Source organism: Symsagittifera roscoffensis, chromosome 2 (genome assembly GCF_963678635.1).
Source record: "Symsagittifera roscoffensis chromosome 2, txSymRosc1.1, whole genome shotgun sequence".
Taxonomy (NCBI): Eukaryota; Metazoa; Xenacoelomorpha; order Acoela; family Convolutidae; genus Symsagittifera; species Symsagittifera roscoffensis.
The window spans coordinates 45,191,499-45,218,845 of record NC_087063.1 but is presented as its reverse complement, the minus strand read 5'-3'; the positions used below and the strand labels follow the sequence as shown (position 1 = coordinate 45,218,845).

At 36.5% G+C, this 27,347-nt stretch overlaps 1 protein-coding gene across 4 annotated transcripts in view; it reads right to left on the bottom strand.

Moving 5' to 3' along the window:
• Positions 1-24,798, bottom strand: part of LOC134840602 (uncharacterized) — a 36,203-nt gene extending 11,405 nt beyond the window's left edge. The window contains exons 1-7 of one of the 4 annotated variants that reach the window (XM_063856526.1): positions 24,617-24,798; positions 24,083-24,364; positions 22,683-22,899; positions 13,763-13,995; positions 10,450-10,565; positions 9,970-10,081; positions 9,784-9,869 (exon numbers count right to left, since the gene is read on the bottom strand). In XM_063856526.1, the coding sequence (XP_063712596.1) occupies positions 9,784-9,869; positions 9,970-10,081; positions 10,450-10,565; positions 13,763-13,995; positions 22,683-22,899; positions 24,083-24,364; positions 24,617-24,762 (1,192 nt within the window). In that variant the 5' untranslated portion in view covers positions 24,763-24,798. Of the gene's footprint in view, positions 1-1,873; positions 2,327-3,624; positions 4,639-9,783; positions 9,870-9,969; positions 10,082-10,449; positions 10,566-13,762; positions 13,996-22,682; positions 24,003-24,082; positions 24,365-24,616 lie in introns of those variants that run through there. The other 3 variants (XM_063856527.1, XM_063856529.1, XM_063856528.1) reach the window with 3 other exon arrangements.
• Between the last annotated feature and the right edge of the window lie 2,549 nt (positions 24,799-27,347).

Genomic DNA, 27,347 nt, shown 5'->3' with positions numbered 1-27,347 from the left:
AACATTAGGTCAACTTTCGAATTTCAAAAAGAAGAATGTATTTCTCCATTATACATAAGATACATCAAAAGAAATTACACGCAATTAAATCCACATATTCTTTTTTCATTATCTTCAATTGCAAATAACAGAGCAATATGGATATGATAATCCTTTTTTCTCTTTTAAATAATTTTAGTTTTCCCTCTTTTCTTTTCCTAATTTTTTGTAGGCATTAGAAAGCACAAAATTGAATAGGTATGTTTTATAGTTTATGAACATTCTGTTGCATTTTGTAAATTTGTGCTTTCTAAGATGAAAGGGGAATGTTTTTTCCTTTCCCTCTAAGTTATTTTTCTCGTCAGAAAAATCGAAAAACATCGATATCTTGAAAAATTCAGAAGGCCATTTATTCAAGATAGATTCGCAACCCTTCTTATAGCACCCGACAGCTTCCAGGTTAAAAAAAAAACTTGAATGAATTATTAAATAAAAAGCAGGAAAGTTTTGAATTTTCTAGAATGTAATTGTTTTTAATTTGAACAAAAACGAATTTGCAGACATAGTTCATTTATCCACAATTATCCGGTGTTAAACGATTTTTGCAGAAAACGTTGAGAAGCTTTGCTCCACGGTCAGATTTGATTTTCTTGAAGCACATAGGCATCTATCCGATAGATAGCTTTTTGACCATTCAAGACCAATACCCCTGATTCCATTTAGTTCAAATTCAATCAGCAAGATTTCATGACCGAGAGTATCAAAAACTTTTCTTAGGTCAACAGAGAATTTGCAACTCAACATTGAACGAGATACGAATCTTCACGAACACCGAATTGCTTCTTATAAATTAGGCCAAAATTTTCCAAATAACTAGAAGTTCGCGAATACATTTGTTTTTGAAAAATTTTGCTACAGTTGACTAGCAGAGAAATAGGACGGTAAGTCTTTCCATCCATACTACTATCACCTTTATGAACTGGTATTACTTTGGCGTGTTTAAATTGAGAAAAATTCTGGATTCAAATGAGAAATTGATCATATATGTCAGATAAGGAGCACGTAAAAACTAGGTCTACCAAAATTTAAAATTTCGTTTGTCCCGATAGAACTTCATTCCAGACAAACATGCCAGACATTTGAATAAAAAATTAGCAACGAAACAAAACAGACAAAAAAGAGGAAATAACGCCGACAACCTTTGAGAAGACACAAGCTGAGAAAACGAAAAAATTTTTGATAGAACTTCATTCCAGACAAACATGCCAGACATTTGAATAAAAAATCAGCAACGAAACAAAACAGACAAAAAAGAGGAAACAACGCCGACAACCTTTGAGTAGACACAAGCCGAAAACGAAGAATTTTTTTAATTTTCTTAGTTTTGCGTCTTACTTGAAACTGCAAAGAGCAACACTTGCAACAACAATGAAAATTGCTTACAGCACAAGAAAAATTATTGATATGCCAACTAAACCGACGATCTTAGCTGCTACCACTTGAACCGAAGAATTGATAAAAAAAACTAATTCTTTGAAGTCCTCCTGTGAAACTAGAATGAACATCACCTGCAATTGCAATGAAAGATGCTTAAAGTACAAACAAATAATCGCGATGTGACAACTTAACAAAAATTGAGCAGACAAACGAAAAAAATTTCAATTGCTTACATACCTAAAAAAAACAAGGTCTGGCCACGACGACTCGAACCCCAGGCTTTAGGGTTAACGGCGATGGCGTAACTGGAAAGACGACGGCGTTGGTCAATTATAGAGAAGAGAAGCGAATAAAGAGAAGAATGTGTATGAAAGTAAGGTTTAGTTTCCGATAAGGCACTTGCTCTCGCAAGTGTTATAAATTGGAAAACTTTCAAAAAAACTTTCGTGAGTCATACCTTATTTAGCCATTCCACCAAAGATGATAGAGACGGTAACATGAGTTAATCTGGTTTTAGCTCCATAATTGGTTGATGTCTGTTGCGCAAGTTTTTAAACTGAAAAAATTCTTTAGCACAGAGGAAATAGTTTGCAGCTACTATAAAAACAGTTTCTACAGCAGTTTGGAACTTATATTTTTATATCACAGTGAGCAAGAGAAAAACTCAGCACGGAAATAGTACGACGTGGCGCTGGTATCCATTCAACACAAAGCTTTTCGTTTTCTATTCAATTCAGCAACAAAAACGGCAAAAACTGCAGAAGGAACAATAAAATGGCCAGAAATTGCAGCCGTCTTTAGTGAATGGAAGATGGGATAGATAGTGGTTGGCTTGATTTGGCTTTGTGTTCAGTTATTATGTGTAGTTGCAGTGCATAAGTGTGGCTGTTTTATAGAACGTATGCATATTGCTTTGTGGGCTATTTGTATTTGATATTACTGCTGAAGACAAGACGCGGCTAAGAGAACATGGCAGGAAGAATAAGGCAGGAGGGAATATGGAAGCGAAGCACGAGTAACACTATCGCCACCACACACAACAGCAACAGAAAAGAATTTTTCCTAACACACGTCCCTGTTTGGATTTGCAAAAAGTTAGCTGTGCGTTAGCATAGTAGCACGCGGATTTTCGCTGTTCGATTGTGTGTTGTGCCGTCAATTCATGCTCAGCAACATTCAGTTGTAGGTAGCTACAGCTAAAGGACAGAGGCGCTTGCTCTACGCTAATAATGCACTATGGTCTGATTCCATTGGAAATATTCGCTTGATTATATTCCAAATGTAATGCAATCATTCCCCTATATACACGGAGCAAGTAGTACTTCTACTGCTACTATGTAGTCTCCGCAGGCAGATAGACAGAATATGGAACACATTATACCTATCTCTACGTGCCTGCTTTTGCCTACAAGTCAGTAGTGCAATGGGAAGGGAACTGAGGGAGGGAAGGAAGTAAGTGTCCCCCATTGCAATTGCAACACTCGGTTGGAAGGCGACTGTTAGAGGCACACGAAGTGGACTAAAGAGAAGAGAAAAGAGGATCCAAGTCAATTTAGAACGGTTGCAATCGATCGATCTAAGTCGTTCCTCCTGTTTTCTCCCTTCGCCCTGTCCATACGCAATACCCATGCCACAATAGCAGCCGCGCTTCGGCTATTGTATTCTACATAGAGATACTATACCATATCAGACCTGGTACCATACCATACCATGTAAAGCTGGGACACAAATCAGAACAGCTTCCGATCCATGTGCACAGCAGTAACTGTGGAACGGCTGGCGCCTCAAAATTGAGATTAAGATTTCCGTGAGGAGGAGGAGAGTCCATTGTCATGTGATTACTTCAGTTGACATGGCGTGACGTCAACTCCGCCTCAAGGCATTTGGAAAATAGCACTCTACCCTGCGGTTCTAGTTGGTATAGAGGTATAGATCTATCCAGGCACTCGCATGTAGTCGTTTGCTATTTCTTGACAAACAATCCTACTTCCGATTAAATATTACGAAAAGTATTAACCTTGCCTCCCGATCATTTTTAAACACAACAGTCAATCTTCATGTTCTCTATACATTTGCCTGCCTAAAAGTCGCTGTTGGTTTAGCGTGATTCGAAGAAAAATACGCCACTTCTTAAATATCATTTGTATACAAAAATCTCAAACGCAAACACTTCTCGGAAACTTTAATCTCGAAAAAATTATAACTTACAGCAAACAGATAGTCGAGAACATTGAAGTAACTCACGGATGAAAAGATAAGACAAGATATTCGTCTGCAGTGAAAAAATAAAAGGTGAAGATAATTTGGGAACTAAACAAACTTCAGTGCGCTTAGTAAATCTCGCTGCCAAAGTCGCGTAAGTTCAGCACAAAGTAAAGCCGTTACTCACGAATAAACCCAGCTTAGTTTAAATCGGTAAACATGAATTTATTCAGTCAATAATCTATGTAATCACGAGTTCCAGGAACACGGAAACGTCTTGCGACATTGAAATGAATCAGAGTAAAATTTATTTCTTCACCCACAAATAAAACTTACTTAATTTGGTCATAGCTCGGTAAGGTAGCTGACTGACTATTATTCTTGCAGTTACTCAACAGTTTCATTCTTCTTCAGTCACTAATTGTGCTGCTTTAGACCAGAGATAGAGAGAGACAAACTAAAACCTCGACATGAAATGATTGGCGAATATTTGTACAGCAGACAGAAATTTTGCGCTGTAGATAGATGCTTGACGATGGACTATTCGAATGAGAGTAAATACACCAAAGTGAGGTGTGCACAAAATGGTCCAGTACAGTCCGTCTAGCATCTTGAGCAATCAATAACATTAAATGCACACGTTGCACAAAACACGTTACTACTCCACTGTACATGCATAACGCTGCATCTTTACTTCACGTTCAATTATGTATTCGCCGTCTTTTCGTTGTCGTTGTTTCAGTCTGATTTCTTTTTCAATATATTCGACGTGTTGGATCTGATCTGGTTGCTGGTTTTGTTACAACAGCACACGTTACAACACTGTCATATATAGCACAGCACAGCACATGATTCAAAGCACATGACCATAGTCTAACAAAGACACGTCTAGGAGAATATTTTTTCAATGCACTGCATTTATCTCTTGTACTGAAATTTACACATATCCAATACATTTTTCGATCATACCGTTTTTGTTTTGTGTTGGCGCAGCTGGTCTCATATTCCATCACATGCATAAATTTTGATAGACTTAACTTTATCACACAAAATAAGTTACCATTTCAACTTTTGTGCAATGCACGTGCTGAGTGCAGGCTTGTTAGAAGTGTTTGTTTTGTTGAGTTTTGAAAATGAGGTTTGAAAAATAAATTCATAGGAGATATACGTTTTCTAGTTGACTGATCTACTTAATTGCGCCGCTGAAGCTTATAGAAATCAAAGGCAACCGAGAAAAAGCCCCATGCGAGAAAGCGGCGAAACATGAGCTTCAAAATGCGCAAAACAGAAATTTCACAGCTTTCATAAAATGAACAAAACGTAACAAGCTATACAAGTAAAAAATGAAAAATATAATGCCAAATAAGGTATAAATTAACACATTAAAAAAATTTCATTTTAAATTTTTGTTTCTAAAAAACAATTGGGATCTACTTAACAAACCCCCCTTTCAAGAAAAGGGGGGGGGGAGATTGTCTAGTAGATACAATGGGGGGGGGGAGAGATTGTTTAGTAGATCCAACAATTGTTTGCGAATGCAAACCCTGTTCCCATCGGAAAGCGATTGCTAATCGCAAGCGTAATTAGCGGAAAAACACTTGACCGTCTGATAAGTCACTGATATCGGGATATGTTGTCGAAGAGACGAAATAAAAAAGACGCTTAACTTCGCCATGACGATAATTCCAAAAAGCTAAAACTCATAACATTTTTATTGTCGAACCCGATCGTGGGTAAACCAAGAGTTATTCACTGGAAATAATTTCAGGCACATGTATCCAAAAAAATATGAAGTGGAATCATAGCCAACATGCATTTAGACAAGGACTAAGGACATTAAAAACCAAATTGTAATTTATTCAACTAAATTACATCCCATTAAAACTCGAGAAGCATCGACAAATAGGTCTATTTTTCTTCCACTGGGAATTCTTAAGACGAACTCCTTCTGAGATTAAAAGTAGAACTCGTATTTTTGTGCTATTTTAGAGCGTGATTAGAGAGCGTAATTTATCTTCCATTTAGTATGCATTAATATGAACTCACATCCGTAGTGATTGGAGGATTAGGACTTTATCCTTTAAAAGAATCAGCAACACTACATAACAGTATCCACTACGTGCATTACTTTTAACGAGTCAAACCTCGATAAATCAAATACCTCGAAAAATCAAATACGGAAAATCAAAACTTAAGAACAAAAAAATATATCAGAAAACAGCTTCTAATTTCAAGAATCTTTTATGACTAAGATTTTTGATAAAACTATCACAGCCTAACAAAAACTGGAATAAAAACTAACCCAACTAAAAGTGAATTTAAAGATATTTTTTTAATTGGCTGGAAGAAAATCCCAAATTAGAAATATTTTTGAAACTAGGAAAGATTCAGGTCTTTTTCTCACTGTTGGCAGTTTCGTAATAAGAGCAGAATTTTCCTTCCTTTCAGCTAATGAATTAGAATTGAATTTCAAACACAGAGGCAAAGCAGTAAAATCCAAATACCTAGCAAGCAAAAACGAGACGAAAGCAGAACCATTAAACAAGTTCAACCAAAATTTTACAAGGAAGCGAAGCTTCGCTTCGCAAACACTAGCCAGAACACTTGAAAAAACAGTTCTTAAAGTGCACTAAGAAAAAGTAGAAATAAGCCTCGATTGAGTAAAAAATACGTCTAGGTCTCGGATTCCATCTGCGACCTTGAGATAAGGAGTCTCCTGCAATAACCACTTACGCTTATTACATCACGATACTAGCCACAAATAAAGCAAAGAAATTGCAATGCTAGATTATGATTACAGCGAAAGTGCCGTCAAATAAGTGAACAGTTTCCACATTCAATGAACACTTATTTGCGAGCTAGGCTAGAAAAAAAATAAGGATCGTACTAATAGTAATACCCTACGCTTCTGGCTAGTGTAAGCTTCGTTGTCTTGAATAAACTTCCTTATTAAGACATTCCAAGTAAAACAATTGAATATTACATTAGCATCGAAACAAATTTTACGAAGCGGTAAGAAAGCCGACAAAACTCGAGAGACCAATTCAATAAAAAAAAATTGTGACGACCAAATCAAGTGTCTTCACTTTGTTCATTGAGACCAGATGCAGGATTCGAAACAGATTTCCACAAATTGGTCTAATGTCTTTAGCTATAGCTCCTTTCTGATTTCCATGGGATTAAGATCCTAGTGCCGACACGCTAGTGCTGTGATGGTACCATTTTTTTTTTAGCTGTGCTAATAATTTGATCCTCACTTATTTATGCGAATCACATTACGTATTCACTTTTTTCCAAACTCAGCATTTTGTGGTGAAAACAACTGTGCAACGTAGGCTTCATTTTGTAGAAAAAAAAACGAAGAGCGTTGAAAGGACTTGTCTTGCTCTTTTACTTAGTTGACACGGCTCTTTTCCTTTTTTACCTCCGCTTTTCAATTTAAGTTTTTGAAAACTACTTCAACGCTGTAATTATTTCAGAAAATTGCCATGATGAACAAACTAAAAATCGTGAGTGGATTCGTTCTTCATACCTTGCTTCGTAAAATTACGCTTTCGTCCATAATAACACGTGAAATAACTATGAAAGGTGAGGTAGTGGAGAAGAGCACCTAACAAATCTAATAGCAAACAACAGGTAGCAAAAAAAATACCAAAGCAGATTGAACTAACAGACTTGTAAGCACAGATACACTAAATTTGAAAATAACTTGAATTCAAAAACGCGTGGGGAAAAAGTTAACTCGAAATATAACAAGACTGCTCGTATCAGGGGGAAGCCCTGAATGTTCCGACTGCCTTTTAATGTTAAATAAAATGTAATAAAATGAAAAAAAATTTTTCTAAAATTTGAAATTTTTACTGAAAATCATCCCCCCACGCGCCACATTAAGTACAAAAGGATAGATTTCGCTCCTTGTAACAAATCAATTATGGCAAATAAGCTTCTTCCAACTAATTTGGAACGATTTCTAAGACGGATTAAATCTCCGCTTACGCGTTAATAGCGCGAATTATATCGCGCGTTAATTATCCCAAATTGGTCAAAATGGCAATCTTTAAACCCTCATAACTTCACGAAAAAAGATCACAGGTGAAATATCTTTTCAAATATAAGCTCAGGACAACAATAGCTTTCTAATGATAAAAAAAAATTCCGTCAAAAATGGCTAGTTAAAAAGTCGAAATTTATCTGAAGAAAAAAAAACCCACCCCGAGCACAAATATTCCGTTACTTTCGTATCGAAAGTCGGAACAACAAGTGAGGAAAAAGATGCAGAACAAGTTTCAACAGTTTTCATAGCCGCAATTTTAACAGATTTTAAAAGGGAAGAAAAATAGCCTGTAATTGAAAAGGGGTTGTTAAACTCAAAACATAGCCAACTATCAGTTCGAAAAGAGTAATGAACGCAAGAAAACAGAAAAACGGACAAATGCCTGAATTTGGCTCTTTTCCAGTCCCCCCTTTCAAATTCAATTTTGAAAAGTCTATTTAACGTTGTCACAATGCAATGCAATTTGGCGTGGTGAACAAATCGACAATTCTGAACAGATTTGTTCTTCATACTTTACAGCGTAAAATCACGCATTTAGCCGTAATAACACGTAAGACAAACATAAAGCTCGGTATTTTGAAAGGGTGGGAACTGGAAAAGAGCCCTGATTTTTTTAAAAATAAATTTTATGGCCTTAACCCTCTTCAAATAGACTCAATTTTATCAAGTAATAATTTGGATTATAACAAACTGAAGGCATCCACATTACTTTTGCATGTAACAAATTGCAAAGCATAAAGCCACATTGTATAAATTAGAGATATATTGACTTAGAAAATGTCCGAAATCGAGTTTTCGTTATTTTTATGCAGTGATTTGCTTCAATCAACATAATGAAAACTCGATTTCACTTCATTTGATGAATTCAAAATGCATCAACTGTGTTAACTTATAACTATTCGAATGTCAAAGCACATGCTATGAAAAAGCTGTCCCAAAAGTGGCAAAAACATTTGCGACTTAGGTTGGAAAAAAGAAGGTTCGTACTAATACACTCACTTCGCAAGTGGTGTAAATAGATTTATTCTTCTTACTCATAACATCACGTATTCAGCTGAAATAACACGTAAAGCAACTAAAAAGTAAAATTTGGAATGTGGCGGGAGAAGTAGTGGAAAAGAGCCAGTAGTTATTAGAGCATTAGACTTTCTTGAAAAAATGACCAAGAGTTGATCGAGGCGCTCGGGAAGTGATGGTGCCCAGCAATCATGTGATTGCTGGTTCAAATCGCACGTGCATCGCAATTTTGAAGGTGATCTCTTGCTAGTAAGTCATAGCTTTATGGCAATTAACCTCCGGGTTAGGCCTCCTGGCTGGTTGACTTAAAAAAGACCTATATTAGAGTCTTCGGCTCTTTTCCAGTCCCCCTGTGATTTTTCTAAAATAGATATGAAAGTCTAATTAAAACTACTTTTCTTGTTATAAACTGCATCAAAACGTGTCTGCGTGAACAGGTGAACAAATTTTCAGAACATTTCTTACATGCAAAAAAACCGTGTGAACAATTTTTGAACAGCCTAATTTTGCAATTTTACGAGGGGGATGGGAAACTGGAAACAATTTAAGTAACGAGAACTTAATATTTAAAAAGATGTCATTTAAACTTAATTTGGGCAGCCACCGGGCCAGTTGTTTTCAATGACGTGTCACATTTGCAACTTAAGTAATACGAATAATCGAAGAATTGAGCCGATTCAAGAATTTTGAAATGCAAGTAACTGTGATAAGTAACAGAAGATTGAGTGAATGGAATGTGATGTGTGCTCTCATAGCAAATGTTGCCTCAGCAGTTCGTCACTGTTTGCCACATGTAAGACTCCGAAACATGTTCAAACAAATGGTTCTTTTCACAATATAGTCTATATCTCTATTGATAAAACTTAATGGAAGCGCATCGGCTGGCTTTCCATCCCATTGCGTTAAACGAAACGAGTAACTTGCACGGAACTTTCACAACTCTCTCAGATTTGAGATTGTACCAAACGCGTCGGCATGAATCACTTAGCATGAAAAATAAATCTCACCATAGTTTCAATAACTGCGCTATTAAACTTAACATTTCATTAAATTAACTTATATTTTGCAATTTTAGCCGGTGATAGAGCACTGACCTTGCGCAATTGGATCGATCTCCATGGCTTTTCCATAGAACGTCTTTTGGTCCTTTTCTTTCACAATTCGCTTGCACTCATCGGCACTAAAGCGAAAAGTTTTTCTCTAGAGCCAAACAATTCCTTATCTCATAAACTTTGCATTCAAAGCATTATTTCATTAGCATAAGACGCAAGTCCACTCACGTTCTGAAATAGCAGAAGGCAATTCTCTGCTTGCCAGAGCCCTCCAGTTTTATGCAAACGGCCTTGCCTATCTTCTTAAACTCGAAAAACAATCCTTCTTTAATAGTTTGATCTGAAACATACCATAGGAAATTAATTCTAGTTTCATCTCTGCAAGAGTCTCCTCTTAATAATATTGAATTTCTTCAGTGCATAAACGTACACATATGCAGTTTTCGCACCAAAGAGGATAACCGACAGGCAAAGTATAACTTTCTTTGGTTACCCTTTCATCTCTTGCATCAATTATCAGCTATTCATATATACCTACACTTACGTATAATCTAATCTAAATGAACCTAGACTTAGCAGAACGACCCATAAACGTCACCGTATTATCCATTAAACAATCACCAGTCAGGTCATAGCACTGATTTTCACATAAGTGCCTATAATGTTCAAATACTAACTTCAGTCGTAATGCCTCGGAACATGACGTACCTTTATGTCTTTTGGGGAGGTTGCGAACAACCACCGCATGGTATCCACGCAGTTTCTCAGAAGAGATGGACTCGTCTGAGTCCAGTCGAGCGTCAGAACTGTCTCCTCCTTCGTCACTGAAACAACCAACCCAACCTCACAATACCAGTTTCCTCTTTTGTCTGTCTTTTTCCTTCCAAAACAATCTCTCCTGGTCGCTACAGTCTCGCACAAACATCCGATTTTGAAATGGCCTAAGTTCGATCTGAATGGTTATGTTAAAATTGCGGCACGTCAATATTTGTGAAATCATTTCTTGACACCAAAAATCAAACAAATAAAAAAGCACGCAGAAATCAAAAGTGCGTGACTCATGGCGGTATTTTCATCGTAGGCATTTTTTATATTGGAGCATGGTTAAGAAACTATTGAGAATACCGAGGTTTTCAATTTAGATAACAATTACAGTATTAAACGGACAATGTTTGAAGTTATAACCACACACGTAGAAACCTTTGGAATCTTATCGAATAATCTAGTTGGCCTAGCAAGCTTTTTTGAAATTTATTCATGCAAATCTTCGAGAACGCAAGTCCAACAAAATTGCTTCATGATTTTATCTCTAATTTTGACCGTGAAATTTTCTCTTTTTAAATCAAGGATATAGAGATAGGCAGATGGGTAAGTCAGATATGTAACCTGATATAAATCCAGTGTCCGTCGTTTCTAATACAAAACAAATGCCGAATTGAGTCTCCGTTACACTCGTTTTAGCCGTATTTCGGCAACTGAAACTTGACGCTTTTTGCTTTGTTGTCAACACCTTTAGAGTTTCAATATAATAACACAATCGAGCTACAAGCGTAGAGTTATATAAAGCGACCACGGCGCAGCTCTGCGTGATGTTACGCTGTAAAGTATGAAGAACAAATCTGTTCAGAATTGTCGATTTGTTCATCACGCCATAATTCATAGCATTATGACAACGTTACATAGACTTTTCAAAATTGAATTTGAAAGGGGGAAACTGAAAAAGAGCCCATGTTTTTATAGCTGTGTTATTACGGCTGAATGCGTGATGTTACGATGTAAAGTATGAAGAACAAATCTATATTTATTATTATTAGCCCCCAGCCCAGCTCCCACCATTCAACCGTGGGCCTTTTTCCAAGGGCGAGAGCGATATCCATTTAGCCACAGCCGCGCCCACCTTGAGGCGGATGACACAGACCTCATCAACCGTGACAGAAGCGGGATTCGAACCCACGACCTATTGTTAAGGGCCGCGATTCGAACCCACTCAGCCAGTGCCGCAATTCGAACCCACCATTCCAAAGATCCTTTTAAAAAGTTAAAATTGAAAGAGGTAGGGGGAAAATTGAAAAGAGACCACTTCTGTGCAATCAATTGCATGTTGAACAAAACTACACTTTTTTAAAACCTTTTCAGAGCTACTTTTTCCCGATTTCTAGATTGTTTGAGATTTGCAGCTTCGCAAGACAATTAATGGCATAATGAACACAACAACTTTCTTTATATTTTAAATCAGTTTTTCTCATTCAAACGAAACATTAGGCAGAATTAACGAGAAAAAAGAAAATACGAAAACAGGGGAAAAGTGAAAAAAAATCAACGCATTTGAAAATTAATGTTGTTTTGCAAACTTTTTACACAGAGGCGAAGCTGCGCTTCGCAACGCTTGCGAGAACACGACCAAAAAGCAGCTCGATCAAGTTAAAGAAAAAGTAGAAATAAGCCTCGAATTAGCAAAAACTCGGCTACGTGTAGGATTCGAATCTACGACCTACTGCAATCAAGAGATTGTGAGTCTCACGCACTATCCCCTCAGCCACTCAAGCTTAACAACCGACAAACTCTAGTCACGAATAAAGAAGCTACATATGCAAACAAATTGCCAATGCGATTCAGCACCAAATACAAATAGACTCAGTTTTGCAATATAACACACTGAAGGCATCTACACTAACTTTTCATGTAACAAATTGCAAAGCATGAAACCAGATTACAAATAAATTATGCATTTCGAAAAAATGCGAGATATATTGAATAAAAAAATTTATTGTGATGTTGTTTGAAACAAATAGCTTTGTTTTCGGCTCATTTAATGAACTAAAAATGCATCAACTATGTTAATTTATTACTATTCGAATGTCAAAGCACATGCTATCAAACAGCTGTAAAGGTGCCCCACCATTAGTGGTGTTCCGCACCATAAAAATGCCGCACCAATATTTGCGACTTAGGTTGGAAAAAAAGGTTCGTACTTTTACAATAGCTTCGCAAGTGTAAATAGAAGGTGACCAAAAAAATTGTTCCTTCTTTCCGCGCAGATCTCATCAACTTTATCCCAATATTTTAATTTAGATTTTGACACAGGTGAAACTGCACTTCGCAAACAAAAGCTGTAAAAAAGGCAAAAATGAGCTTTGAAAAATAAAACTTGTGGCGCAATCAAATTTCAACTAGGAGATAACGATTGACACGACCTCGCATCTGAACCATTGTCTCTTCACACTAGCCACCAAAAAAGCAGACAGAACAGATGCTATTAAATTGCCAAAGCTATGAAGTAAACTTGCCACCTAATGATTTGCATAGGAAACGAACGATTTCGTAATTCAATTAAAACTACGCTGGCTAGCTCAATTGTGTAAAAATCCCGCATTTAGCAATTCTAACATTTGAAACGAATAAGAAATTTTGAACTGTAGGCGGCAGTGAAGAAGAACCTTCGACGCTTGCCCTCATTCAAAATTATTGTGATGACCACTCTCGTATGACCGGAAGCAAGTATAGCGTATATTGGTTAATTTTTTCGTCAAGCTCATTGAAATCTCGTTAAAAGTAAGCAAGGTATTATGCTTAAGCCCTTTCAGGCATTATTCAAATTCCCATTTTTTTCCAAAAATAGATTTTTCCCGTTCAGACTAAATGTCGAGAAATTTGTTGATGGAACCCTACTTAATTCATATTTGCCTCAAATTTTACTCTACCGCAATTTAATTGAACTCAATTTAATTATATACATCATTTTTGCAGTTTGAAAAATTCTATCGCCCCTTTTTCTAAAAAACAACTTAAAAATCGTAATTTTGGATATTTACTTAAATCATTGCGAGTGGAACAATTATGTGCAATTTGCACAGCAACTGGCTATCCTTGTCTCGTTGGGTCTCTTTTGGAATAGTTGGAAAAGTAATACGAAATGCCGACCCCTTGAACAAAAACCAAAACTAGAATTGATACACTAATGCTAACGAAGAAACATTTTTTCAAAAGTTAGTGAACAAAGTAGTTGAAGATTTCGACTCACCTGGATGCCCCAGGTTCTGACTCTGAAACTACTCCTGCCTCTGAGCTGCTTGATGATGGCGGTCTGTGCTTGGATTTTTTCTTAGGCTTCACGTAAACTCCAGTTGTGGGGGAGATATGGGTCCCTGGCCCGTGTTTGGACGAAGAAGATACCACCTTCATGCCATGGCGATGCTTCGACGAAGAGGATGAAGACGCAACCATATGGTCGTATAACTTGGCCTTCTTTTCCTTCTAAAAGCCAAGCACCCTAATCTCACCATGCCCAAACAAACAGCAGTAACAAATACTTGCGTCACAGCGTAAACTAAAATTTATTAAAGCAGCCATAATGTAGAGATAAATTTTGATGGTTTGGGTAACCCCCGAAGGGATTTGAGATAATTTAATGTTAAATGATTTACGTAGAAAGCAAGTAAAACCTCAGAAATAAACTCAACAAAATACAGGTCTATTCGGCTCAGCTACCATTGCCAATGAATAAGAACACAGTTTATAGTAGTCTAAACATGTTGTAACTAAAGCTGGCAAGAATCAGGTTCAAATCATTAGGTCAAATAAAGTAGATCAGTAAACTCAAAGTCCAATTCTTACTCGCTATCTCGTACGTAGATCTAATCCGAATGTACCTTTGCTCGTCATAGGTAAGCATGAAGAAAAGTTGAAATAATTCATTACCTTTTTCCAAGACATACCGGCGAATTACAGTTAATCTTTCATACAGCCTATGCCATTGATCATCTTAGTAGAGAGTAACTCATATTGACTACTACTTCCCAACTATTTAAAAGATTTGCAGTAGAAAAGATTTGCAGTAGAAAAAATGAAGTAAAAAATTTCGGTTCCGAAAAATCAAGCTGGATATTTCAATTTTGGTTGAATTAATTCCAAGGGTGTTTACTAACTAACATTTCGCTATTGTAAAATCCAGCATACATTTTTCGCAGATATAAAGGTAAAGGAAAAAACGTGCTACAGTACTAAATTTAAACCAGGTACCAACGTCGTAAAAACGCTGATAGAGGAGTAAAACTGCGCTCGATGGAAGCGCACAAAAAAGGTAAACGGAAAATAAAAATAGATTCAATGCATTCTTAGTGCTACAAAATAATAAAAACAGAACGTGCTTCTCAGAAGGGAAACGGTGTTCTTTTTAAAGCTGGTATGTTGTCAGGCAAAAGCCATTTCACATTACACGCGTAGAAGCAAAGCAACTAAAGAAACTCCATCTATTTCTACAGGACATGTAATCACACCAAATGTGTTGTCGTAACTACAGCGTCAACAGGCGGAGATATGAGGCTGTATGTCAAGACCACGTTGAAAATAGAAAATGCGCAAAATCGAGAATGCTACATACAACTTCCATAGAATTGCGTGTGTTAATTCCATTTGCTTCCCAGGCATGTTCAATACTCGTGCTATTAAGAAGAAACATGGCCACAAAGAATTAGACATAAACTCATTGTAATGTAGTGTTCGCTTTGCATTGAGCTTCGTGTTATGCAATGGAAATACTCAAGTAATATCTACCACTTGCATGAGTGCGTTGCTGTAAATTAGCTGGAATATATATTCTCAGTCTCTTTCTTTTGTTCTGCCTGGGAATCAAAATACGTGGGGCATGCAAAATGTGAATGAATATTTTGTTCGTTTGGTTCGATTTAATTCAGCATTGACAACAATGGAGGCGGAGCAACAAGCAGAATGGTCCAAGTGCAGAATGGGTCCAAGAGCAGAAAAACAGAAAAATATTGACTTATATTGGTTTATACGGGCTAATTGATAACACAATTATTAGAATCGTCAAAAACTACCAAGAAAACGAATAAATTATGCATGAATTCACTTATTTCATTAAGTTTTTTATTACAGTTTTTTAAAGTTCTTGATTAAATTATTCAAATTATGCATAAAATGTTCATTGCTTTGGTATTATTGACATTTCTGATAATTTGTTTACAGATTAGGGGGCAGTACAACAGTGCCGAAGTACATTAGTGCCGAAAATGAAAACTTTGTTCAACAGTGCCGAAAATGAAAACTTTGTTCAACAGTGCCGAAAATATGAACAAATTTCCGCATATTAAGTGCGACAATCAAAAATTAAACGGCGAACGTTTACAATCTCAATTTGGCTTTAATTGTATATCTTATATCTTTACTTCAGGTTGGAAGTAAAATAAATGCTAGGGATTTTAGCAGACCGGTTTTTTAGCAGACTCCGAACAATTATAAATTATGATAGCTAACTTGAAACGCGGCTTTTGCGATTAGCGAATGCTTGCTCCGCTGCGCTTCAATTCCACACGAGTCTTCTTCTGCGCGTAAATCTTTGTTTTGCCGCTAATTTAGACTTGTGTTTCTGAAGTTGATAGTTTTGTTGACAAATTATGAGATAATTGTCTTAATTGGGGAAGCTTGGCCCCAGACTGAGCGTCTTTTTGAGCCTGTCAATCAATCATCCATCATTTTATTACGTTGGCCTGCTAAAAGCCTCATTTTTCACTTTTTATGCTAAAAGATTGGTCTGCTAAACGATCGGTCCCCACATTTAAGGAAATGTTCACATTTTTCAGTCCAATCCAGGAGCATGGAAATAGGAAAAAGACTTGCGACATAACCAGCTAAGGGCCAGGAAAGAAAATTGTTGCAACTTTTATGAAGCGCAGCACTTGTCAGAATGCTCCTCAAGCAGAATTTGTCCAACGGCAGAGATACTCCCTTGAGCGCAAATCTATCACACAGGTGAAGTAAAGAACAAACAGAGCCAATCGAAGATTGGAAAAAGAGTAATGAACGCAAGTAAACATGCAAGATATCTACTTTACAATCTCCCTCCCTTTTCAGAAGGGTGGGGGGAGGGGGTGGGGCGAGACTAATACGTAGATTAAATAATCGAATTTTCGCCCCTCCTTAATCCAACTCTGCCTAGAAGCATTCATAAATGCATTAATGTATATGAAATATTACAGCATTTTAAGACTTTCCTGAAAAAAAAGTCAAAAAACCATCATCACCTATAAAAGAGTGACCTATGTTCATCGACTCTTAAAAGCAATTTTTGTTTATCTCGATTCCACCCTTCTTCCAACCAAATAATAGAAAACTGGGTCTTATTCCGCCAGGAAATCTGAAACATGAAGTCTGAATTTGAGAAAAAAATAAGTGAACCACTTTATTCGCGTCATGAAGTCAGTCACTTTTTAATGTCAACTGGACACAAAAAGAACACCCCCCCCCCCCCCCCCCCGCGAAAAATCAAATGTTAGAAAAACTTTGAAAACAGAAGACTTAAATAATTGACAAATTACTTTGACAAAGTAGCACAGAGGGTTCCGATCAATGATACTTTTTTGCGGCTATGGAGCAAAGGATTACAAGACACTTGAGAACGAACGAACAAGGACATTGAACAAAACATACATGAGATAAACTAAGAAATTTTGAAAAATTCCAAACCAAAACACCGATTATAACACAAACAGTTAAAATCCTAAAAAGGCACCAAATTTATGCCGTTTATCGTTTTTAGCAGCCACAAGAAATTAAAAAAACTGCAAGATAATTAAAACACATCCAACATAGTTGGAAAAGAGTCAATGCTCACAAGGATAGAAAAATACGGACTTATAATCGAAAAGTTAGCCAACTGACAGTAAGAAAAGAGAAATAAACGCGAGAAAACAGAAAACATAGCCAACTGACAGTTGGAAAAGAGTATTGAACGCACGGAAACTGAAACAAAAACTGACTTGTTTTTTCAAGTCTTCAATTTTTGAATTTCGAAGAAAAAAACAGATGGCCTTAAAGCTCTTTGAATTTGTAGAAAAATGTATGATGGACACTTTTTGTTAAAATTAACCCATATCTGAGAAAACTGGATTAATTGGTAAATTTTTTTTTCACTGGGAAATCTGATAGTTCATTTCCATTTTCGAAATTATCAGTCGATCACTTTTTTTATAACTTAACATTTTTGCTCTTCGATAGTGGAGTTTGCCTTAATTTAACATGGAAATGTACTGAATTTGAAAAGAAATCACAAGTCAAACCGCGAAAAATCAAAATTGAGCTGAGCGTGAACGAACTGAAAGACTTTCATAAAAAAATCAAAAAAAAAAATCAGCAAGACCTATATAAGAGTACTAACTACGTTCATTACTCTTAAAAACTGATTTGGTTTTTGAAAAAAAATTCAAGTTTCGAATTTTAAAGAAAACAATGTGTGGCCTTAAAGCCCTTTGAAGTTCAAGAACAATTTTTGATTAGTGGTTTTTTGAAAAAAGTAACCCAATTTTGAATAAGGCTTTTTTCGATAAAATCAAGCAAATTTCTCTTCAACAATTCAGTTGGCGTTTTCGTTCTATTATTTTACACGCGTTCCTTGTGCATATTCTGATTTTGTTAGCCAGATAAATCCAAAATAGCAGAACTTGCTTTCAGAGAGAAATGGGTCGCCAGGAGATTTCTTGCCGGAAAACTTCTAGGGTGGGTACAAACTACGTACCTCTAATGTGTTCCTGCTTTCATCAATTTCATTGGTAGCTAAAAAGAAAAAATTCAGAACGATTTCCAAAAAATTGGAAACTACTGACTTGACAACTTTAACCGGGCGCAAGTTTTAGACTGATATTTTTCTAACGAATTGCTGGATCTGGCGCTGACACTTAGTCCTTATCAACAGCTCAGGTCTGGAACGTGCTTTTAAGCTCATGAAATTCATCCACGCAGACTTGAGAAACGCTTGAAAAAAAACATCCGATGTTAAAGAAAATACATGCCATTCAAACCCTTTGAATTTGCAGACCAATTTATGAGCGGTGTTTTTGTGATAAAGTTAACTCAATTTGAGAAAACTGGATCAATAGGTGGATTTCATATTTCGCTGCGATATCTGAACATTAAAATCCAATTTCAAACCTAGAAGTCGGTCACTTTTTTCCTGTGACCTTTACACTTTTGCTGTTCGATAGTCGAGTTTGCCTTCCTTTTAACAAAGGAAATGAACTGACCGAACTTCAAAATTGAAAGTCAAAGAGTTCAAAAGTCAAACCGCGGAAAAAAAACTTTAAGACTTTTCCTTAAAAAAATCACCTTTAAAAGAGTTTTAACTACGTTCAAACGTTCAATTTAAAAAAAAAATCCCCTTTCCCTCAAACACGCCCATCAAACATTTCGCATCAAACGACCCAATGAGAGGCTACTACGCCAATATAAAATATCCAAAAAAAAAATTTAACAGCGAATTTTCGAAGCTGCGCTCGGCTAACGCTAACTAGAACACAAACAGGCTGTTTTATAAAGTGAAACTAGCGTGTCACGCACCTCCGTTGCTTCGAATTTTTGACAAATCATACAAACGGCATATCTCGGAAACTGAGATGATTTGAGCAGTCAAAATTGGAGGAAAGAATTGCAACCTCTGAGAAAACCTGAGATTACGCCATTTTAGGGCTGCGAAATATTTTTTTCATTAATTCGAGTTTTTCAGAAAAACATTGAAAATTGGAAAAACGTCATGTCTCGTAAACCAAAAGCACTTGTGCCGGCACCATTGGAGGCAAAATTTGCAATCCATGAGAGTACCTCGACGAATCCTGACTACAGGTTTGGGAATTACAAGTTTTGTGAAATTATTCAAATCTTATTTTAAAAAATTATGAAAAAAATAGTCATATCTCTGAAACTAACAGATTTCATCAGTCAGTTTTGGAGGCAAGATTTGCAACGAAAGAGTACCCTAACAGCACCTCACACTATTGAGAAAATCTGAGATCTTTAAAAACTTCTGGACAAATAATAGAAACCGACATATCTCGGACACTAAAAGGCTTTCAGCAGTTATATTTTGATGCAAGATTTGCACTCATACGCAAAGCTTCGCTTTGCAAACACTTGCGCGAACACGACAAAAAGCAGCTCTCCAAAGCTACATTAAAATTTCCAATAAGTGAACACTTTTGATGAACACTTTTATTTGCGAGTTAGGATCGAAAAACGAAGGTCCGTAATAACACACTATGCTGATCACAAGTATAAACACCTCAACAAAACCCTAACAGCACCCCACCATAAGGTTGCAAATAGAAAACTTCCGCAGATTGTTAAATCTAATGTTTTTGAAAATTATCATAAATCATAAAAAAAAACGTCATATCTCGGAAGCTTAATGGATTTGAATAGACAAATATGAAGGCAATATTTGCTGCTCCTGAAAGTACCCTGACAGTACCCCACCATAGGTTTGCTAATATCAAAATTTGTGCAGCTTAAGGCATCTAAATGTTTTGAAAAACTTTCAAAAAGCATAAAAAAACGTCAAATCTTGGAAGCCAGAAGGATTTGAGCACTAATAATTGGAGGAGAGATTTGCATCGGCTCGAAGCACCGCTGACTATAGAGTTAAGAGTTTCAACTTTTGATAAATTTTTAATATCTAAATTGTTTGAAGCAAATAGCTTTATCTTTTCATTTGAACAATGAAAAATGCATCAACTGTGTTAACTTATTACTATTCGAATGTCAAAGCACATGCTACCAAAAAGCCGTTAAGGTGCCAAAATTTTCGACTTAGCTCAGAAAAAAAATTGTCGTACTTTTACACTGGCTAGTGTAAGCAACCTGAGTTAGGTAAAAATACAACCAAGAAAAAACATGAGCATAAAAATTGTGTTTCGCTTGATACCACCCAACATTAGGTCACTAAGCCGATAACAAATAGGCCGAAATAAAGGTTTAACTCCAAACAACTAAAACGGATATACAAAAACAAAGGTAAAGTGAAATTACAAGTTCCAGGAGCAAATCAAAACACTACAAGACATCAATAAAAATCGCCTGCAGTAAAAAAAATGATTCTAAGATGTGAAAACTAAGCCAACAAAACATAAGCAGACGATTATTAGGCAGAAAATTTTATTTGAAACAGAAAATTTTCCATTTGAAAAAAAAACAGGTCCTGGTCAGATTTGATCTCAGGACCTTTGCAGTCCCAGGTTTATTCGTTACCTCCAGGCTGCAGTCCCAGGCTTATTCGTTACCTCAAGTTTGCGGGGAAAGCTAAGAAAACTAAAGTTATATGAACCACTGTGAAAACCGTTATTTACGGAAAGAAGTCTAGTGCCTGATTGCAATAGTTTTGCTGATCGCAAGGGTAATGATAAGCTTACTAACTTCAATAACCTTTTATAAATGATATTTTTGATATTAAGAAACCATGTTTCCAGAAAGAAACGCCCTGACAAAGAATGGATTTTTTTGCCGAGGACATTTGTCCCATGCAACGAGGTAATTGCTAAACCAAAAATGCCGAAGAAAGCGAAATATCATTTCTATTTAAAGAAACTTCTGGATAAAGCCTAAGGAAATGACTGACAATTGAACTTGTCCAAAAACAAAACTGCAAAATCGAGAACCTTAATCAACTAATGAGAAGTACCTTAACAATCAACAGTATTTTAAATTTAATTAACAAGTCCGTCTCCATTTTTCAATCGACCAGTTGTTTGTATTGAGCAAGCAGCAGGCTACTAAAGCAATGAAACTTGAATAATTCCATCTTGTAAATCAATTTGAAAACTTTCAAGTTTATTGAGGCAAGCTATTCATTCAAGCTATGTAACTTTGACCTACTTCAAGGTATTTCACCTTAAACCATTTTTCAAATCTTTTGTTTAGCAAACAAAAGATTTTGCGCGGAAACCATTCAGTTGAATACAGTTTTGAATTTTTTTATTTAACTTTATACCTTAGATCGCTTGGCAAAAAGTTAACATTTCTGCGCTAGCGATTCAAATTACTTCATACTTGGAAATTTAAAGCAAGCGATGACCTATACCGTGAATCGATTCAAAAACTTTGACAATTTATTCAGCGGGCAATTTAAGCGGTGATTACAAAAATTTTGAAATTAATTCCTTACGTGACTCGGTTCGCGAAAAGATTCAAAAAATTCATAGCGGGATTATGTTCTAAAAAATTTTTCGGCCAACTCCTAAGTGCTAAATCTTTAATGTCTTTTCATAGTGAATCGGTTCGCAAAAGAGAGAATTGGTTGGCGATAGTTCAAAATTTTCGATGTTCAAGTGATGAAATGTTTCCAAGTTGTTTTCATAGCTGGGGTTGCATCTTCAAGAAAGCTAAGTAATGAATTTTGAAATATTTCCACGTTTTTTTTCCATAGCTGGAATTGCATCATCAAGAAAGCTAACGAAGTGATGAAACAAGAAATGATCAAGTCAAGTCATTGAACAAATTGGTTCAAGTTTCTGTAAGCAAGCTATCAAAGCGAGGAAACTTTTAAAATTTCTGTTATTTCGAGAAAATTTGGTCGCAAAAAAGCAGAAGTTTTTAAAGCATGTTATTAAAGAAATGATTTTTTTGATATATTTCGATGTAGTTTTCATAGCTTGGATTACTTAACAATTTTTTAGGCGAGCTATTAAAGCAATGAAACTGAATTCTAGAACATTCTTGGCATTCTCTTAAACGTTGAGCTTAGAACTTTCTTAAGCATTGCGCTCGACAAAATTAAAACATAGCGTTCAGTTAGACAATGCGTCCATAGCGAATTCCGTATTAAAATAATAATTTAATATTTTGAAGAAATTGAGCTTTTCAGAACGTTTATGTTGCTTAGATTTTATGTGCTGTTAACTATTAATCCAGAGCGTTTGTCCAACAAATTGATTGCCTCGAACGAAGTCTTTATTCAGATTTAAAAACGCTTGCTAATCGCAAAACCTTTCAAGATAGCCAACAGACAGTTGAAAAAGAGTCAATATCTAAAAATTTTTACTACGTTCATTGACTCTTCATAAACATCACACGACCTCAAGTGTTTTCACTACCTGCTTTCAGGAATATAAAATACAAACTTCACAGCACAAACTTTCTTCGCAACAAAGATAATTACTTACCACTCTTTGATTTGGCACGACATACCCTCCATCGTTACTGTCAGGACTCGAGCTGTAATGCGCGCGCTTATGTTTGCTACTTTTGACGTAGCCAGGTCCAGGAGGTGGCGGCGATCGTTGTCTAGGAGGTCTATAATCCAAATCAGGTTCCATATCACCAAATTCCTGGGGTGGGTAGCCTCTTTGAGGCGGTGCTGCCATCCCTCCGCGGTACATGCTAAACGATTACATACAAATTGGTTTTTGACCCCATTTGTGACACACTGCATAATGCGACAGATGTAAAGCGTAAAGGGCAGCAAAAACCAAACCTTTCGGTAACGATAAGGATGACTTAATTGTACTGTCTGATGGAAAATAAAGCTGAATCCAAAATTATAACTTGAAAAAGACACGTGGTACCACGGCTAAAATAAACTCGTAATTGGAAATTTAATCTTCGGATTCTAGTCATGAAAATCTTAAAATCCCGTTAATTTGTAAAATAATCTTTCCTAAATCAATTTGGAACTTTGTATACGCAGTATGAAAAACAGACTTTGCAAATACTTGGATAATTAATTAGTTACGTCTGAGTTTACCAAACGCCTTGAATGCATTGAGGCAACTCGAAAACAGCGCATTTATACAAGCACATCTCTAAGCAGTATGCAAAAACAATAGAATTTCCCTTCCACTAAGACCAGGGATATAAAGCAGGCACCATTAACCGCTGAAATTCATGGATGGTTTCCATCTTTTTCAATTCGGAGTAGCTCATGGGAAGATCATATCGTAAGATCGAATAAGTATCAGTAATTCAACTACCCAAAGCTCGAAAATATCAAGTTTTGTATCATAGTATTACTACACCAAGAAAATTTAACCGACATTAGTTTTTCAAAATTAATCAATCCACTTTGACCTTTGTGTTCAAAAAATCATTATTTCTCCTGAAATAACCATGAGTAGTAATTGTTTTAGTAACTTACAGTAACTTCTTGACAAATATTTTTTGTACTTCGGATAATCTGTTTCGATACGCAATCAAGAGTTAAACTAAGCGTTGAGATGCTAAAATCCCCAGTTTACATACCCCTAAAAGGATTCACTGGCGGTCAAGTTTAGCCAAAATAAAAATACAAGTCGCGCAAACTCATTTCAATTAGTTCTAATAAATGTCAATCGGCAATGCATTTTAAATTATATTTGTAACGGAAATATTCGAAATCTACATGTCCGAAAAAGAATTTAGAAAGTTTTGCATAAAAGCATAACTGAAACTTCCCAGTAATAGCGAGACCAATTAACAAATAAAGTAACATAACACGGCACTTTTCCCTGAAAACAGAAATTTTGTCAGTTATTACAACTTTCATTTCAATTATCACTGACTTTGGTAAACATCGCATCTCATTCACCTTTTCATTGGTGGCTTTCCCCTATGCATTCCGTCAAAATTAGGCACAAACTCCCGCGGATAATGCTGCTGCATGGGCATAGGAGGAGGTTGCTGAGGTTGCTGCTGTCTACCTGTTTTAGGATCATTGAAATTCATTCGAATTTCGCGGTTCTGAATGACAATTGGACAGCTATGAGCTTTCTGGGCTGATCTTAACTCGACGAAATCCACAAAAGCTGCAACTCCTCCTCCTTGGCCAGTTTTCTTCGGTAGCAACTTCACCTTTTCGACTTCGCCGAATCTACAAATTTCCAACCTATTTTGAACTTAAAATTAGGAAACTCATTACCAATCAACGGTAAAGACTTCGAAATGGAATTCTTCGCAAAACTGTTAAGAACTAGGAAATGGTATTCTTTAATTTTCTATCTGAAGCCATTAGTCCTATGCTGTATTGAAACTACAATCTTTCATTGCAATCTTCAGATCCAGATTTGTGATCCTTAGATATAAAGCCACAAAAATATTATTTGTCGAAACTAAGCACACTCACTTTTTCTCGAAGAAAGCTCGAATATCATCCTCGTCAAAATGATCTGGCATATTTCCGACCCACAAATGCCTCGACTCCCGCTGTTGCTGCGGCTGTTGATGCATCTGTTGCTGCTGATGATGATGATGATGCGGGTAATTCATCATGCTTCTGTACTTAATTTATTTTCTGTTAAATCAAACGATGGACAAGTTGAATCGCGCAAACGATGAATCATCATGATAAAAACGTTACGTGTCTTTACAATGAATTCGAAATTTTGAAAAAGAGAAGTGAAAATAAAAAACATATGTCAAAATCATGTTTTTGCCTTCTGATTTCTACATTTTGAAAGAGAAAAATCTATTTTTTTTTCTCAAGTATATCTCCGGGTGAAGGCTTTATTTGCCCCCCACGAGTAAAACAAAGTCATGAGTCAACAACAACTGACGGAATCTCAGCTACCAATACTCATGAAGTGCTGATTGAAACGAAGACAAAATTGAGAAAAGCGCTAACAGTAAACAAATCGACGGAAGAAACAAGACAAATCCAAATAATCAAAATCATCCACTTATTCTCGTGAGAAACTCTCGAGTCAGCTGAAAATCTGACTCAGGCGGCTCTTTTTCCTTTTCCCCCCACCGGTAAATTTTTACATGTGACTTTGTTGACCACGTTGTCCGATTGTTATAAAAAATTACATACAGACTAATAAGGCAACGACAAACATATTTGGTTTTCATACTCAACCTCGTAAAACCACTCGTTACACTAATATATTAAGCTCGCATGATATGGGGGGCGGAGGAAAAAGAGCCACGCAGGCATATCGAAGTTGTGCTTCCGATATACTGAAACAATTCCCCACAACTATGCAACAGAAGATGACAATCACAAAAACAATAACTGTGACAAAAGATGACCGCAAACTTCATACACTGACAGTTTTTGCTCCCCCCCCCGAAGCAGAGCAATTCTAAACTAGTATCAAAAGCAAAGGAATCACTCTACTTACCAGGACGGTATTTCCCATGGGATGCTTTACAAGGTCTCATAGACCCAAGAACATTTACCCTAAACTAGCCAAAATCAAATTGTCGAATTAGCCATATGTATGCAACGATATCGAAGCGAAATTAATTCTCCAATTGCCAGAAGACATAATTCATAGCCCTATGTTCCAACGTGAGACCTCTAGCGTAACTGAACCGGGTCAGTATGTTTACACAGGAAGAGCAATTTTAGAAGTTAAAATACAAAACGAAGAACAAGAGAAAAAGTTAACGGACTTGTCTTACAAATCAATAATGGATGGCTTTAAAATGTGGGAACGTGTAGAAATCTCGTTTCACATACCTTCACTACATGACTGTCAAAAATGCACCATGATCGGTGCAACATAGGAAACCAGAAAACCAATAAACCAAATAATCAGTCCCCACAAAAACCAAGCTCAAATAATGCCAGCGACGAGAAAAACGATGACGAAACAACCAGCGATAAGTTTTGTAATGGTAGCGAAAATGTCGAAGGAAAGAATGTCGAAACACCACCATCTAGAGTTTTGGTAAATGAATCCAAAACAAACAGTGTAGCAACTCCAAGCGAAGAAAAACAAAAGGATGAGGTTCTCAACAATCAGGTCGTAGATTTTCGTTCTGACTCTGCAGAAGAAAAAAAGACATGTGCCAGTAGGTCATATCTGGAAGTTTGACCTTGAGGAACACGAAACACGTGGTTTTGGAATGAAGTTTAATCTTTCAAAAATTCGAATGGAGCCTGTCATGCTCAGTTTTATCGCGACAACTGAAAACATCAAATATAAAAAACAGAACAACCGAATTACAATTGCGGGAAAGTTGTCAAATAAAGACAGTGGGAAATAGCTATTCGCAATTTCCGTCAAAGAAAACGAGAGTAGAGCTGTCCTATCTGATATAGGAGACAGAACAATCACAAGAGCAAATCGAAACTCAACTGAACCAGAGTGAACCTTCAATGGAAAGGCAGACAACTGAAGTCTCCCAATGGTTCAGATCCAAAACTACATTCTCAAGTTAAAACTCATTTCCTTTGATTGGAACTCATTGTTAGAAAACTTCTCGAGTTATATTCAATTATATTCATGCTAGAGTTTTTAATTAGCTTAATTACTCTTTTTCTCAAGTGTGCTGCTATGTAAGTACCTAATTTTAAATTCCCGAGTGCATTTTATGATAAGTATGTTGAGGTAAGGCGAGTTTTAGGTTGATCCATCTGAAATGGATCAAAGTTACGCTGTCCAATAAAAAGTAACTTAACGGATTGTTCGGACCCTGTTTTTAACGGCGTTCGTGTATTTTGGGTATTTTGAGACCTAAGTATGGGGACGTTCTTATTTTCTAGAGTGGGGGGGGGGGTATCTTGGTAGTGGCCTTTAAGCTGTAACGGGTTCTAGTCTCATGTCGCAAGTGAATCGAATTGACTCCGACCATTTTTGAGGTAGAAAACCACAAAAGATAGTGTCCCTGACTCTTGAGCCAATAGTTATAGAGCCTATTTTTCTTAAGCCTCATATGTGACCGAAGTAGGCGACTGTTACATTGTGTTTTTATGGCGCTCCTGGGTGTTTTACGACATCATGACTACGGAGTCGAACCCACTTGACACAGCTCCGGGCTACATGCCCATTCTAGAGTACCGGTGGTACGGTTCAGCGGGAACGTGTAAACCTTCCGGTTGTACCGTGATAGCTTTTTAAGAAAACTTG